The following is a 17,627-nucleotide window of genomic DNA, read 5'->3' on the forward strand; positions in this document are numbered from 1 at the left end:
TAAGCCGAGACGCATAGACAATAGACATATAGACATACATAAATGTAGATACTTGTAGACATACACGAATATACGAGCTAGATACATGCAAACCATAGACCATAACGTGCCCCAGACCAAACATATTAGCAAACGTGAGGCTATTGCAAAGCATAGATTAGTTTACATAGAGCGAGCCAATCTGTTAATGTACGTTGAATGTCTGTTGTCTGTGGTATAAACGGCAGTATGGCTAACAGAAATATTGAATTACATACGAAGTGATATTTCACAGAAAATTTATGGATATATTTTGAGTAATTATTTATTTTTACATAAACGGCATAAATTGCCTTTAACATAAATTGAACATAAATATGAAAAAAAAAAAACAAATATAAAACAAAAATATATAAAATTGCATAACTATAACAATAGCAACAAGTAGGTAAATGCACATATGCAACCAAAAATATTAACGAAATAAATACAAAAATATGAAAAAACAAAAAAAGGAAAAACATTTTTTAATATAAAGAAAAGTTTAAGAATAATTGCGCGAGAAAAAAAAATCAGACTCGTTTTATAACTATCAAGTCCAGAACCAAATATATCAGCCTTGTCCTCATACTGATTGCCATATCTATGGAGCCTAGGGATAGGCGAGTGCATGTGATAGTTGGTCCTAAAACTTGCAGAACAAAAAGGAGATCTGTGGCGGGTATGTCAACCAGGTACACGGAAACACACCAACTCCAGCAAATCTGGACAGTAAATTAATATGAATTGATCGCTTTATAAAGTATTATTAGGTCAGTCAGGATTCTTCTATCAGAAAGTCTTAAAAGATTTGCTGAAGATAACAATTGATTATAATTAAATAAAGCAGCTGCAATATGAAGTTTAAAATTAATATATTTTAGAAATTTCTTCTGGACGCGCTCGAGTGAATCAGAATGTACACGATAATTGGGCGACCAGCGACCAGACTGGAGAAATATATTCTAAACGACTTCTAACCAGGGAGCATTATTATACAAATGATGACAAAATGCGTAAGTTCACCATTTTTCTCTTTTAAAAACTAAGCAATAAAAAATAAATATATTTTCATGTATCGTCTTATTGTCGCAACGATTTTTTTAAGGTTTTGTTTTTTTTGTCGGCCTCGTGGTGTAATGGTCAGCGCGTTTGCCTACCATGCAAGATATTATCCCTGGCTCTACCCGACCGAGTTTCTCCAGGGTATGCTCGGCTACAACAGTTTAGAGACTAGAAGGAATGTGTATTTGACTACACATTTTTATCGATTGTTGAGCGGTATGATCGACAATTCTGAGATTATCATGAGCATTGGTTTGTATGTTCTTGATAATTACCCAAGACAGCGTCAGAATAGATTGTTTCATATTCCGATATACAGGATCAACCTGCCGATGGTTATGCCTGTTGGAAGGGCTGACGCATGCTGAACAACAATTCTCTGTATATTGATCTGTTCCATGTATCCGAAGGGGTTTTCCTGAGCAGGATTCTCCTACTATTTTGACATGAGTCTCTTTCGTGTATTTGTTTATTTTTTATAATATGTGCCTTCCTTTTGTAATATATGTTTGTAATGTATATGTTATATTTAAATAAATTAATTGATTTATATTGAAGAGGTCTCGGGATTGTTTCCCGACATGGTTGATATAAAATATTTATTTTAAAGGGTGTTTGCACACTAGAATATTTTCATAGCCCCTGGACTGGCACCTGAAGCGTAAGACTGATCACCTTACCTTCATGTAACAAAATTGATCGAGATATGCTGCGATTGGTGTACCAATCCAGTGCCCTATGCATCATTAGGTGCGGATTAGGAATGATGATAATGATTTTTTTTTAAAATAATTCCGTGCGTGACGTCACCAGCTCTTTTCGATGAGCCTATCTTTTAACCCACTCTCCAAAATTAATCTTAGTGTCCCCTTTCGCGTGACAAGAAATAAGTATTTATTCCATCTGCCAGTCTGTAGCACTTTCCTCTTTCCACTATCGTTCTTGCTCTAACAATAATGTTTTTTTTTCATCTATTGATTTGTTTTACATGCGCCTTAATTTATTTAAAAATAAATTAAGACTTAGAGTAATAAAGATACTAGTCTCGAAGATGTCGCGAAAGCGATGAAACCGGTCACTGGGTATTCCAAATTTATGGATTAAAGTATCGCTCGTCTTTTATTTATATAATAAATTATTTAAATATAGTAAGATGTTAAGTGCTCATTTAAGAACACGTTTTTAATTTTTCCGTTTCTTAATTTTATATTAAGTCAATATTAGGTTATTTAAAGCTTTTAGTCTGAATAAAATACCTGGTATACGACCTAACCTTAAATTTATTTTTAAAACTACAGATATATGCGATTTAATATGATTTTGCCAGTTTGTAGAGCGCTAAAAACTTTACAAAACTGTATCATAAAGTCAAATCCGAATATTTTCGAGATAACGTTTTTTGCCTGTTTATTATTTGTATAGCCCGTGAATAAATAAATAAATAAATCAGCAATGATAATTGAACAAAAAAGTATTTTTCATTTCTAGTATCATTCACAAAATGTTAATAAAATAAATTGACTACTTACACGTGAGCAATGCGGGGGGCGGCGACTCGCCGGGGGGTGCGTAGTGCGCGAAGCCGGGCAGCGGGTAGTGCGGGGGCGGCTGCTGCAGCGGCTGCGGGGGCCCGGGGGGCGCCAGCAGCGGGGAAGGGCACGGCTGCGGGGGCGGCAGCCCGGGGCTGCCGGCCAGCGCGAACGTGTTGCCCTCAGCGCCGCCTGTACACGAAAATATATTGCTTTTGTTATTTCAACAATAATTAATTTACAAAAGAAATTACCATATCCTAGCAGACAACAGCTAGCTGTCGCCGACTGTTACATGCTAGAGAATTCGGCACTCAAGGCCTCGTTTTATCGGCCCTGCGGGCCCCCTAGAAGTATCGTCCCTTTGGGCCTCGCATTTTTTTATTGATCGGAGTAATCTTAATGTAATAAAGAATGATCTCTCGCTCAAAATAATGCTACTTAAACCACAAACAATTTACAGAAATATTTAATATCTACGTAAAAATTTTGGCTGATAAGCCATTAAAATTAGAAATAAAAGACTTGAAAAGAATGCTGAAGTCATTTATAAACATTAAGTCAATTGTGGCCGACTGATACATGCTGGTACATTCGGCCTTTCGGGCCTCCTTATTACTTACCATAAAAATGTAAAAATATTACCCTAAAAATGTAAAAAATGAAAGTGATATTTCCCTTTTTAAATTTATTGCAACAGAGAGGGAAAACATTTTTGAGAAGGGATATGGAAGTCTAGGCGTTTACAAGGCTTGACCTGTCATTGGCTAGTTTAAGTGGCCACTTTACACACTGTGTAACATTCACCATTCTGCCCATGTTTAAACATTCACATTTTCTCAGCTCTTCTATCTGTCGACTTTAGTGAAGTAAAAGAACTGAAACCTTTATCATGTGGGTGAGATTAAAATGTCGACAATCAAAAATTAGATGTATGTACACAATAGACATAAGATTTATTTATTTTTTTGGTATTTTTTTATTATTGATGTATAAAATTCATATATCAGTCAGCCATTCATTCATTTAATTACCAATTCATTCGAATGAATTGCTGCATTCGGACTTTCATTCGAATGATTTTAGTAATCGAATGCATTCGATTACTTTAATATGAATGAATTGCTGCGTTCGTACTTTAATTCGAATGATTTTAGTAATCGAATGCGTTAGATTATTTTCATTCAAATGAATTGATCCATTCGAAAGATTTTATAAATCGAATGCATTCGATTTTTTATATACGACTGAATTGCTGCATTCGGACTTTCATTCGAATGATTTTAGTAATCGAATGCATTCGATTACTTTAATATGAATGAATTGCTGCATTCGTACTTTAATTCGAATGATTTTAGTAATCGAATGCGTTAGATTATTTTCATTCAAATGAATTGATCCATTCGAAAGATTTTATAAATCGAATGCATTCGATTTTTTATATACGACTGAATTGCTGCATTCGGACTTTCATTCGAATGATTTTAGTAATCGAATGCATTCGATTACTTTAATATGAATGAATTGCTGCATTCGTACTTTAATTCGAATGATTTTAGTAATCGAATGCGTTAGATTATTTTCATTCAAATGAATTGATCCATTCGAAAGATTTTATAAATCGAATGCATTCGATTTTTTATATACGACTGAATTGCTGCATTCGGACTTTCATTCGAATGATTTTAGTAATCGAATGCATTCGATTACTTTAATATGAATGAATTGCAGCATTCGTACTTTAATTCGAATGATTTTAGCAATCGAATGCGTTAGATTATTTTCATTCGAATGAATTGATCCATTCGAAAGATTTTATAAATCAATTGCATTCGATTTTTTACATACGACTGAATTGTTGCATTCAGACTTTCATTCGAACTATTGAATTGTATACACTTTGATTTTTATTCCATTCGTTTATCATGATAACGGATTAGTAAACGAATGTATTGGGTACATATATTTTGTCAATTTTTAAAACTTTTTTATTCATGTAATTTTTTAACTTTTTATATTTTAAATTTTTCCTTTACAGATTGTATTATGTACATATCATTTTGAATTTATTTCCATACCTTGTATTATGTTTATTTTGTAATTTTAAAACCTTTTCACACCCTTTTAATTTGTAGTGAATCATAATTTTTATTCTGCTTTTGTAATTTTTTTATTTTATTTTTATATATTTATTACAGCAATTTACAATGAATTATTTATATACCAAATTAATTAAGTAGTAAAAGTAAACATACGTATTTTTTATTTTTGCTGGTGGTTCATCTAAACTGCCTAACTAGGGAAACCTTCCCCGTTTATTTATTGACACTTTATATACATATACAATAAATACACATATAAGGGCGGGCATATTGCCTTAAGGCAACTTCTTCCTACCTACCCAAACCGTTCAGTTTGAGAAAATTATAAATATATGGACATATTGAATCATACAATTTTATACAAAAATTAAAAGCAAAGATTAACAAAAATAAATATATGTATAAAAAAAAATAACACTTTACTATGAAGAGAGGAGAGGGGATGGGAAGGAAAGAAGAAGGAGTTGCCCGTTCTAAGGCAGTAAATGATGTATTTTATAATAATATTAAAAAGTAATTACAGTTTAATTATTATGTGTGCTTTTTCAGTCTTAAAAGTAAATAATAAATCTACAATGAAAACATAAATAATACCAAAATCTCTATATCCTAAGTCCTAAGTCATTACTAGTAAAACAAGAAACTAGCTTACGTCCTTCTACATCGGACAACAATTTCTCTGACTCCCTCCGACCAATATGGATTAAAAATGCAGTCAACACCTTCCTCAGCCTGGCAATCCCACCACATTTCCATGAATCTGGGATAAAGTTATATACCCTCGGGCCTATGTAATATTGCTGCCTTTGAGCCAAAAAAGTATTAACTCCTCTCTGTAGAATCAGATCCTTATTGGAGTGTCTAGTATTATGAACATGACAAACCCTTGCGTATTTTCCCTGTTGAGATGCGTGACTGCTACTGACCTCAATATATTCTGTTGACAAATATCCAGCACTTGAAATTCTTTGAAGAGCGAATCACTCGGGTAGCGGTATGGTTTGTTTAATATAACTCTTATCACTGATTTTTGAGTTATAGCTGCTGAAGCCATAGTCGTTTTAGTGCAGCTTCCCCAGCCAATTAAATAAATAAATTATGGATAACTTATATAGCGCCATTTTCGTAATAAAATACCTCAAGGGCGCTTTACATGGTGATTCTATTGTTAAGTTAATTTAATTGAAGCTTTTAAATTTGCAATTCAATTAAAATAATTTATTTTGTTGTCACGTGCTACGGATTTATTCAAATGATTTAGAGAACAAGTGGGTTTTAAGTTTTTTCCGAAACATCACTTCACTTTCACAGCCTCGCACCTCTGCTGGGAGAGCATTCCATGCCATAGGGCCTGCGACCGCAAATGCGCCAATCAGACCATACGTCAGTTAATAATGTTATAGTCAAATAATGTTATAGTTTAAAATATGAAAACGTCTGTAAAAAAATAATGTTATCTGCATGTCCCTACAAAAACTCCTTGGGAATATTATGTAAAATTACGTATAGTATGTTTTCAATTTAAATAAATCAAAATAAAAAATTAAATTAATTTGGTAATTTAATGCATTCGATTATTTTCATCGAATAAATCATCTCTCGTACTCTCCCTGTTAATTTGGGGATTCGCTGTAGCTTTCCTATTTAAAAAAAATACAAATTCAAAATAACCCCTGATGTTTGAATCGTCCACCTTTCTGTAGCAGCCGGCAATCACACATTTAAACAGAACAGTTTGACTGTAAAAACACCTTTAATTAGTCTAATTTATCTTTTGGAGTCGTTGATAGGTTCTATTTTACACCCAGTTTGTTTTCCCGCCAAAACAGACTGCCGAGGTAACCTAACCCGACCACAGTTCATTTGTAACGTCCCCAGAGTAATAGGCCTATCTCTGTAAAGGAAATTAAACAAAATGACGAAGCTCAATGATCTTTTAGTATTTTTTTATTTCAATGATGTAATAACTTATATTTACACATCAATTGTACAATATTTGTTACAATATGGTATTGTAGGGTGGGGTGGTTCATACGCCAATATGTTAAACCCCCTTAAAATAGTACAAAGATTAATTATTAAAGTAATTCTAAAAAAAACCCTCAACATTTAATCCGGAAAGTCTATTTAAAATATTTAAGACACTTTTTATAAAATAAATCATATTATACAAATATATAAAAAAGAAAGGAATTTGAGATGAATAAGTCACTCAGATACCAACATATTATTAAAATTCCTAAATTCCACACAAGTCATGGCCAAAATACCTTTGTCTTCAAAGGTGTAAAAAAATATACCAATAAAACCAAAAAAATAGCCACTTTCATTTTTTTACTACACTTCGACCGGTTTCGAGGTTACTACCTCATCGTCAGGAATTTAACTTAAAAGGAAGTTAGGTTAAAATTCTTTTTTACTGATAATATTGCATTGATTCCAAACTTTCAAAATGTTCCTTCTTTTAAAAAACACGCACTATCCTGGATTCAAACTAAAGATATGAACTCTTTTTTTCTATGATTTATTTTGTTACCCTTTAATAATAAGGAATATTTTTGTGTTTTTTAAAAAATATTTTTTATTTCCTTTTTTAATTACTATAAAAAAAAATACCTTGTTATCTTTTACAGAATATTTTATTTTTTTCTTTCTTATGTTACACAAAAATATTATAACTGTCCATTAGTTATTATAGGAGCAAAAATTCATTAAAATTTTCTTGTATACCCACGAACAGGCCACGCCTTTGTGGGATTTTTTTGTTCACTATTTTTACTATTAATATGTATTTCATTGCTATGTAATTATGCTTTATTTTTTTAATGCTCTGTTTTATCATTTATGTTTATTGTTAAAAAACAAAAAAAATAAATAAAAAAAATAAATACAGTTATTTACAGTTCTGCTATTTGACCCCTGATGTCGTGGCGTCCTAGACCTTTGTGCCAACCACTGAGCCACGATTATCAACCGCAAATTCCTCCTCCCCCATCATCAGGAAGTGCGGAAGCCTTCCGTCTTGTGCTCGTCATCAAATCTTGTGGTTTTAATCTTTACATTTAGCGACAGTATTTTTATTATTCTGAATAGACACACTTTTAGTCGGATAATACAGAGGTCTCAGAGAAAAGTTCGAAGGCATGAGGCTTTGACAAAGTATTTACTATCACGTAATAACCTCAGATAGGATTTCGAAGCGCAAATGCATAAGTGGCGTCCAAAAGAAGACAGGACAATATTGTCCAGTCCCAGCATCGGACTTTTCCTTGAATTCGACTATTCTATAAAAATCAAACAGACGTATTGACAAACAATGACATAAGCAAAGACCTTGCTATGTTGACTAAATGGACAAACACAAACTTACCTACACTTAATGAAAAAAAAAGCAATATTATCCATTTTGAATCTAGAAAAAAATGTCATAAAGTAGATGCTTACATAAATAATGAACGACTAACTGAAATTGAACATGTTAAATACTTAACACTAACAATAGACAGACAATTGACATGGACAATTCATGTCAACAATTTAATTAGCAAAGTGGCGACATTGTCGAGTCTTTTTTTAAAAATCAAAAACTTTGTTCCAAAAACGGAAAAAATTCTAATGTATGAAGCCTATGTAAAAACTAAAATATGTTATACGCAACTATTATGGGGAGCAGGATAGTGACATAAACAGACTACAAAGACAACAAAATAAAATATTAAAGTTAGTATTTGACCTTCCCTATCTAACTGCAACTAGAGAACTTTTTAAACAAACTAAGCAATTAAATATATCTGAACTCTTTCAACTAGAATCATTAAAATTTATCCATAAATTAGCCACTGATGTAATTGTAGACGAAGAACTAAATCTTGTAAAAAATTGTAGTCAACATGGACATAATACGAGAATATCAGACAAATACCATGTACAACTTTCTAAAACAAGACAAGGATAATTAAGACTAATGAACCAGGGACTGAAATTATACAAATTATACAAGTATGAATGAAAAATGTTCATATTATTTTTTGTAAAATGAATGTAATAAGGGTTTATAAATAAATTTTCAAATAAAAAAAATAATTAAAAAAATAAGTACCTTTATCTATCTTCCGACCAACCAAAAAACAGACTGGTCAGAAGAAGAGATTGGTCAAAATTTTGGACCAAAAAAACATAAATATATATCAAAAGATATATATGTTCATATGTATTATATATATACTGCATTGTACCGTGGGAACCAAACTAGATATGCATATATAATTTTTCTTACCTAGGCTGGTCCCGATGGGCGGGTTGTACAGGGCGGGGGCGTCGTACGAAGGCAAGGCTTCTGGGGCGGGGGTTGCTGCCACCGGGGCGGCCGAGGGCGCGAACAGGGGCACTCCGCCCTGCTCGTAGTAGGCGGGGGCCCCCAGCTCTGAGAGGAGCTTATACTCGTCCTTCAAGCTCCACTTGTTCGAAGACCAGAGCTGAAAAGAAAAAGAATCTCATAAGTAATGAAACCCTATTACTTTCAACCTTTATAATTAATTTGGCGGCCTTCGTGGTGTGGTGGTTCAGACGCTTAACTCACGTACTGGAGGTTCCGCGTTCGATTCCCGGAGAAAACTGAAAAATTGAATGTGATTTTTCTCTAGCCTGGGTGTAATTAGGCCTTCTGACCACAACAAGATGCAAATAAAAAACAATTGGTAGCAATTCCCGATGATTGATTGATTGATTTTAAAGAAACATAGGCTGGAGGTTGGGCTGATCGAGAAACAAATATACGTATGAGTTAGAAACTACCTTAAATATATCTTCTTTTCAAGACCGTCGAAATAAATCCAACCTTCTAGTCCTATTTATAATTCTCAACTCACTCTTTGATGCGCCTGAACTACTGAGCTCGATAAAATTAAATATCCCAACTAGAAACCTCAGAAAAAACTTACTCTTTCACACCGATAACAATAGAACTAATCATGATTTTCATTCCCCTATGCCCAGAATTCTTAGGTCTACCAACAAACATACCAGTCTTGATTTCTCTGATAACAAGTTATCTTCTTTCAAACGATCACTGAATCAAATTAAATTATTAACACCTCTCTCCCGCTTCCACTCCTACCAAGTCTACTATATACCATTGTGTCTTTCTACTTTTCTTTATAATAATTTTCTATGTATGAATATGTCCTTAAAATTGGGCCCATTGGGCGTATATATAAATAAATTAGAACATTTCTATTGTCTATCTCAGTAAAACAAAAAATTCAAACATTTTTTAATATTTAGGTTTTAAAATCTCGAGCCACAGCGTCCCAAACCCCGAAGTGCGGGAAGAAACGAGTAAAGCCTTGACAGCATCTGGATGCCTAAGAAATAATATACATGCAATAAGTCCGCCAAAGTACGTATTCTTTGTACTTGAAGTTTTAAGATATATTTTTTTTAAATGTCGGATGGCACGATCAAACACATGTGGATTGGATGATTTTTTTACTCTGCTGCAAAATAGCCGATTTAGACATACTACAGTGTATTTCTGAGGGTGCGATTTGTAAATTAAACAATTGTCAATTTTGTCCGAAACCGTGACGTATTTTTGCTCAAAGCCAGAACAGTGAATGAGTGTTGTCAAGACGATAGCTACTCTTAGATAAAAATACTAAAAAATAAAATATACTGGAGATCAGATAATAAAATATACTCCGCCACGTAGTCTAGTTGTTGGTGCGATCGTCAAAAACGCTTGAGGTCCTGGGTTCTCATTTAATATTCTGCCTTATTTAACAATTGCGAATAAATCTATCCTGCAAATTAGTCGCAACTAAAAGCACGCAGCGCGATCATCCCCTATCTGTTTCATCTGTAGAACCACCCCCAATTCGATTAACGTTACAAATTCCAATTATTACGACCAGAAACATCCATCCGTAACCATAACTAGAACGCATTATAACCCTTAAATCCGGAGTCTCCACACTGCGGCCCGCGGACTTTAATCGGCCCGTGATCGCCATTTTATTTTTTTAAAATCCCCTAAAGCGTTTGCGTCCGCTTTACGTGAAAACTACTAAATCCCAAAAGGAACACTCCCACACTACCAGAAGTCAAACTAAAGGATGGGTCATGGGGTCTACCACAAACTCTGAATTCGGGCAAAGAAATTTCAGGTTTCTTTGCCCCAAAATATTCAATATGTTACCTGAACATTACAAAACCATGACTTGAATTCAATTAAATAAATTTGTAATAAAATGGTTAGTGGAAGGTAGAGAAACATCGGAAAACTTACTAAAAAACATTCTAAAATAATAAATGATATATATATATTGTTTAACTTAATAATAAATTAACTAGTAGGTAGTCATGTTGTTGTTTATTTTTGCATAGAAATGTCTGCCTTAAAACAGGTTGTACCTAGTGAGGCAGACTAGACATAATCCAGAGAAATCTATTACAAAAGTATGTATGTAGTAGATAAAGAATTTGTTTTTTTTGTCAATAAACCATTATTATGATTATGATAATTATTTACATAAACAAGATGTTACATTGTGACTAAAATAACTCAAAAGAACGATAGCATCTTTTTCGTTCCAACGTTTCGACAACCAGTCCAGCGACGATCAGCAAATTGCCACTAAAAAAAAAGAAAAAAAAAGCGTTCCTCTGTTATTGATGGCGTCCGTCTACTCCCAAATGAAGGAATGTCTTAATCGGATAAAAAAAATGTTAACAAATTACAACAGGGATGAAGAATACCTTAAATAAGGGAATATGGAAGTCAAAGCATTTACAGGGCTTATAACCTGTCATTGGCTGGTTTAGGTGGCCACTTTACACACAAACCAGCCAATGACAGGTCATAAGCCTTGACTTCCAATTCCCTTATTTAAGGTATTCTCCATCCCTGTTGTAATTTGTTAATCTTAATGACCCCCGAGGGGGTGAAATCCAGTCTTTTGTCTATGAACATTTGGACAAACTCAAATATTGCAATAAAAAAATGTCTTTAAATGCTCTTCTTGATGCTTGGCAATCGCGATGAGAATCTTCCCCTTCAGGGAGGGCACCTTTCTTTTTTATTCTTCAATCCGTCAGCGCTTAAAATCTTCTTGGGTAATCCCCGATCTCTGGACTACGCAGGTTTTATCAGGTCATGGTAAATTTAATGACACATTATTTGTTTTCAATATTGTTGATTTCCCTTTGTGCTGCTGCGGATATCCTAATCAATTTTCTAAACAAATTCTGTGGTCTTGTCCCTTTCCCCCTCTCTATGCTCACCAAACGGAGCTTCTCGCTACTATCCGTGGCCCGGTTATAGGTTTTGTCGGATATACAGATCTGGTGGCTTCCGAAAATAATTGAACGTAGTTATGCAGAAAGCAGCCAGTCCACAAATTTGAAAAAATAAGATATTAATGTTATATATTATTATTGTGTAGTCAATTCTATGTTCTGCTAAAAACAGCCAGGCCGCTTTCATACAAAAAACTGTTTTTATCACCTTCTGAAAATGTTGTCAATCATAAAAACGGCATTTCTCAATTTGCAGCAAACACACACAGCACTAGGAAAATCTAACAGTACTTTAAAACTCATTAAAACTGGTCAAATACATAATTAGATTATTGTTTGTGATGTTAAAAAAAACTGACGTGTTCATTGTTTATAATTTGTTAAAGTCAAAAACATTCCAACTGCGGTGTAGATGTGATTATCCATTATTTGCACAAAAGTGCTATTATCTTAGATTCACTTTTCTATAGCTGGCCGCTTTCTGCAAAACTACGTTCAATTTCAAGGCTTGTAAAAAGTTTTGTAATAATTTCGGCGAATTGATCATGTCTAATAAATTTAATCTCAGTCAGTGAAAAAATCCCTTATTTCTCAATCCAATGAAGTGCATATTATGTACTTCTGGATTACCTTCTTTCAGCACAAAGATGCTAAGGCTACCAGATTACAGAGAGCTCCTTCGGGCAGCTTTTCTCGTTCGGCAACGAGCAACTTTTCCGCGTATATGGGCACCGCCAAGGAGGCTTATGTCCTCGGATGCGGTCTAAGGTATGCGGTGGGTAAGCTGTATAATATAATCAAAATGTACGAAAAAAATAATGCCAAAACAGAGGCAAATAGAAAAATCACAAGCATCGTATGTTAAAAATGCCCTTTTTCGTAGGACTTTTTCAGTGTACAACAAAAAAAATTAAAGATATAGATTACACAAACATCACTCTATCAGATTGAAAATTAACACTAAAAATGCATTATGTAACTTAGTAGACATTATAATAATAAATATGTACATCCTCCTTCCCCTCCTTATTCTCTCTTCAAGCATCCTTGTCCTAATCCCGCCCAATTTACAATAACTTACTGTTCTTAAAAAATGAATAAAAAAATCTTTGATAATTGAAAAATATTTACGAGTACATGAAAATAACATTTTTATATGTATAAACTTATATGCATTCATTTAATATGTAATATATTTTCTTTACTAACTTTGTTCACTTTGTGGAAATCTGTTATTAGTTCTGAGTTTATACACTATATCTGTTTGTTTACTATAAATATGTACGTAGAACTGTTGATCTGGGAAGTATGTTCACTAGGGATGGAATGACTGAGAAAGATATTGAAAGGAGGGTGAGTGCCGGGAACAGAGTGAACGGTGCACTTGAATCGACCTTGGCAAATAAATGCTTGTCACAAGAGGCAAAATTGGCAGTTCACAACGGAGTCCTGGTCCCATCCCTGATGTATGGGAGCGATGTATGGACTTGGAAAAACAGGGATGAAAGTAGGCCGAATGCTGTCGAAATGCGATCTCTCAGGCGAATGTGTGGTAAAACAATGTACGATAGATGCACAAATGTTGAGATCCGTACATTATGTAAAGCTGAGACAAGCATTATCGACAAAATCAAGCAAGGAGCTCTGCGCTGGTTTGGACATGTAGAACGAATGGACAGCGAGAGAACGGCTAAGAATATTTACAATGCGAATGTTGATGGATGCAGAAATAGAGGAATACCAAGAAAGACATGGCATGACCAAATCCAACAAATACTTAAAGATGGACATGTCAAAAGTCGGAATAATCGGCGCGCGTGCATGAGAAGATGTATGAATGTAGAGGAAGCGAGATCTGTATGCAAAGATATAGTGTTGTGTCGTTCTATCCTCTCTGCCTACCCTTACGGGGAAACGGCGTGATGGTTTGTTTTTGTTTTGTCAGAACTGTTGATTTCCCAAATAAAATAAAATACCTTACGAAATCACAATTCTTATTTTTTGTAATATGAAATCTGATCCAAAAAGTTGAAAACCCCTGTTTTATATGACAACATATTATTCATCATATAGTCATAAGGCAATACTAGAGGCTATGTTCTGTGTAGGCATACGTATGTATAGCCTATTAGATACGGCACCGCCTGTTTTAGGTACGTACCCTCTTTGTAAGTGCAATTTGCCTAAACACGTTGAGGTTTGGAACAGTGGGGTGGGAAATCGCCCCCAACCCTTAAATATAAGAGCAGCCTCCCGTTCTCGTAAATTGCAACCCTCCCTGAAACCCATCCCCGAATCTGCCTTAATTCACGGCACTTTCCGCCCCTAAATAAGGGATGCTTAAGCGAACTAAATTCACGCGAATTCTGTGTCTGTGTGATTGTACAAAGACACATTTTTACACACTTTTGCAGTAAAATTATGTTTTTTAAATAATGAACATAACAATAATTAGAGTTCGTCTAAATGTTTGATTTACCTCATGATCATATCCCTGTACGCACCCAGTGGTGTATAGAGCACTACATTGGTACACTCAATGTGACATTCATCGATCGTCCGTTACATGAAAGTACAGTGATCAGACTTACACTTCAGATGCCTGAACAGGAACATAAAGTACTGCAGTGTAAAACCACTTTTTTAATTGATACATTTTAATTATTATTTTTTTTAAATATTTTTTTTTGTTTTTTTTTAATATACATAAGAGGTAAAACAGAGTATTTAAAAAAGGATAATTACATAGCAATGAAATACATATTAATGAGATATATATAAACTGTAAAAATAGTATACAAAAAAACAAGAAATGTTTATGAATTTTTGCTCCTATAATAAAAAGACAGGTATAATATTTTTGTGTTATATAAGAAAGAGAAAAGAAAATATTCTGTAAAGATCATAAGATACATTTCATATTGACCTTCCCAGGAATCGAACCCGGAACCTCAATCGTGGTAGGCGAATGTACAGACCACTGCACTACGAGGCGGACATATTTCTACTAGATTTATTTATTCAGGTTTTTTACATGAGAGCAGCCATCGAGTCAAATGGACTCGTCCAGGATTCTGGTTCTCTACCAAACTCAACTGTATTCTTCATCCGCACGGACACAGAAATACATTTTTAATCAACCGTTCTTTACATGAAAATTCACAGAATTACCAGATTTTCCGTAAAGCACCAAGAAGCACAGAAAACTACCCCCTAGAAAGGCACTCAAAGAACACCCCCTAAAAATCCTACGGGTATATCATTCTTACCCTTATTTCTCTACCAGCATTCTGGCGGTGATTTCACCAAAGACACTTAACTGTATACATATTAATGAAACCCTTAAATAACTTATTTTTTATTCATAAAAAATACATAAGAGTATTTTTTAAATATTTTTTAAAAATAAAAGCTGTCAACTTCCTCGATCCTCTGTCCATTATTAAAGAGATACTGATCAGGGCCAGGACAGGATTTATTGCATTTAATAAGGCATACAAAATGCTAGGTTTTTTAACGCGAACGACTTCAAAAACATTAAAACATTTACACTGCGGTATAACTCATATGTGAGAAGTCAATGAGATATGCTTCAGTTATATGGAATCCCCAATATAAAATATATATAAACAACGTTGAAAGGACACAGAAGAAATTCATAAATTTAATAAAATACAAATTTTACTGCACACCAAATACAATTCAAACTCTGGATTATAGAAGAGTGATTGCAGATCAATTATTCCTGTTTACTGGTTAACAACGTCATACTGCCCTTAACTCATTGGTTCTTTAGAATATATTGTACGCAACAGAACAAGACTCCACACTACATTTAATTTGCTGAAACCTAGGAGTAACTCAAGGAAAAAACGATTTTTCCACACAGACATTTTTTATCTCTCCTATCTGAAATATATAAGATTCCTCATAGACAAAACACCCGTTTAGTTATACGATGTCATTAATTATGTACGCTTATTATTATATTTTGTACCTTCTACAATATTTTTGTACAGCTGTATTTTTTTCTTAGTCTTTAAATTTATGATGACATATTTTTATTAGTATATACCTATATTCGTAAACGTATTTTTACTTTCTTTTTTATTTGCGACTTCTAAGTGCCTAACATTTCTGAATTTTTAAATTGATTTTATTTTGATATCTATAATGTACTTAATCAATAGCTTACATTACTAAAAAAAATATATTAACTGTTTTCACAATTTCAGTTTCTATATGAGATAACAAAAACTGCTACACTAATGCCAAAAAGAGTCTTCATGTTAGAAATGTTATTTTCGCTGAACTTAAACATTAAGATACTAATAAATTAGCTTTAATAGAAACACGAATTAAAAAAACTTTCTTAATATTTGTATGGCACGGCCATTTAAAAAATTTAAATCTCAAGCCTGTCATTGCTCGAATAAAATGCCTGATAAATATTGCTATGTTTGCTTAACACTATTTTCAAACCACCAGAAGTATAATTTGAAACTACATTTGCAACTCAACTCACGATTTTTATAAAAATAAAATTGATAAACTACTGAATGATATTATCACAAAAAAAAAATTTTTTTGATGGTTGTTATCTTTGCTTCCAATGCCCTCATATATTCTTATTTTCTGTACGAAATATACGTAAAAACAGTTTTTTTCCCAAATAAATAAATAATCGGAGTCTTTTTGTATTAATATTAAGACCCAGACGAGCAGAGTTTTCCTGCAGTTAGTCAACAATTTCCCGCTCACCACTTAACTTAAAAGTCACTTCGGTGAAATCGCAAATCTTTTCCATTTTCCTCGGAATAACGTTACGTGGTTTCATCCCCCGCCTTCTCTCCTGCTCCCCCTTTTTCTTCCCGTTTCTTCCTTTTCTTATATTACGCGGGGAATTACCGTAAAATCTCCCCTCTAGAACAAAGTGAGGCTGCAAAAAGGAAATATCAATACGCGAGAAATTCGTTATTGGGCACTTTATTTGAGCGAAAAGTAGCGCCGAAGAAAGCCAAAAGTACAGAGGCGTAGTGTGACAACTCTGTGACGTAGTTTAAGCCCAAAACCATTGATGGTTTTTTAATACGTCTCATAATTTTTACGTATAATAATGATTAAGTGATCCCTAAAATTGCATACGAAACTTCTAGATGTTGGTTCTGCAGTTCAGAAACACCTATCCACATTCTATGTGAATGTGACGCTACTCACTAATTTAAGAGACGCCCTTCTTTATTTACATTTAAGTCAAGATTGAAATGTCACCATCCAAATATTTAAATTGTTACTTTATCCTTCTTCTTTCCTTCCCATCCCCTCTCCTCTCTTTAAAGTAAAGTGTTATTTTTTTATATTTTTATTTTGATAATCTTTGTTTTTAATTTTTGTATAAAATTGTATGATTCAATATGTCCATGTACTTATAATTTTCTCAAACTGAACGGTTTGGGTAGGTAGGAAGAATTTGCTTTAAGGCAGTGTGCCCGCCCTTATATGTATTCTTCTTTCTGTGCCATATCAGGTCTCCCCGACGTTGGCGATCACTCTAGAGTAGGCATTCCGGTCCTGCGCCAACTGGAACAGCGCCTCAACCCCACGCACTCCCGTCCAG

General features: G+C 33.8%; 1 protein-coding gene across 1 annotated transcript in view; it reads right to left on the bottom strand.

Annotated features, from left to right (window-relative positions):
* Positions 1-2,604: 2,604 nt before the first annotated feature.
* LOC148283520 (uncharacterized) overlaps positions 2,605-17,627 on the bottom strand; it is a 146,221-nt gene continuing 131,198 nt past the window's right edge. Inside the window, exons 8-9 of the mRNA XM_088243694.1 lie at positions 8,991-9,189; positions 2,605-2,804 (exon numbers count right to left, since the gene is read on the bottom strand). Of these exons, the coding sequence (XP_088099820.1) occupies positions 2,605-2,804; positions 8,991-9,189 (399 nt within the window). The remainder of the gene's footprint in view (positions 2,805-8,990; positions 9,190-17,627) is intronic.

The sequence above is a fragment of the Micrasema longulum genome, unplaced genomic scaffold (genome assembly GCF_059751315.1).
Source record: "Micrasema longulum isolate JH-2025_06_02 unplaced genomic scaffold, ASM5975131v1 h1tg000225l, whole genome shotgun sequence".
Classification (NCBI taxonomy): Eukaryota; Metazoa; Arthropoda; class Insecta; order Trichoptera; family Brachycentridae; genus Micrasema; species Micrasema longulum.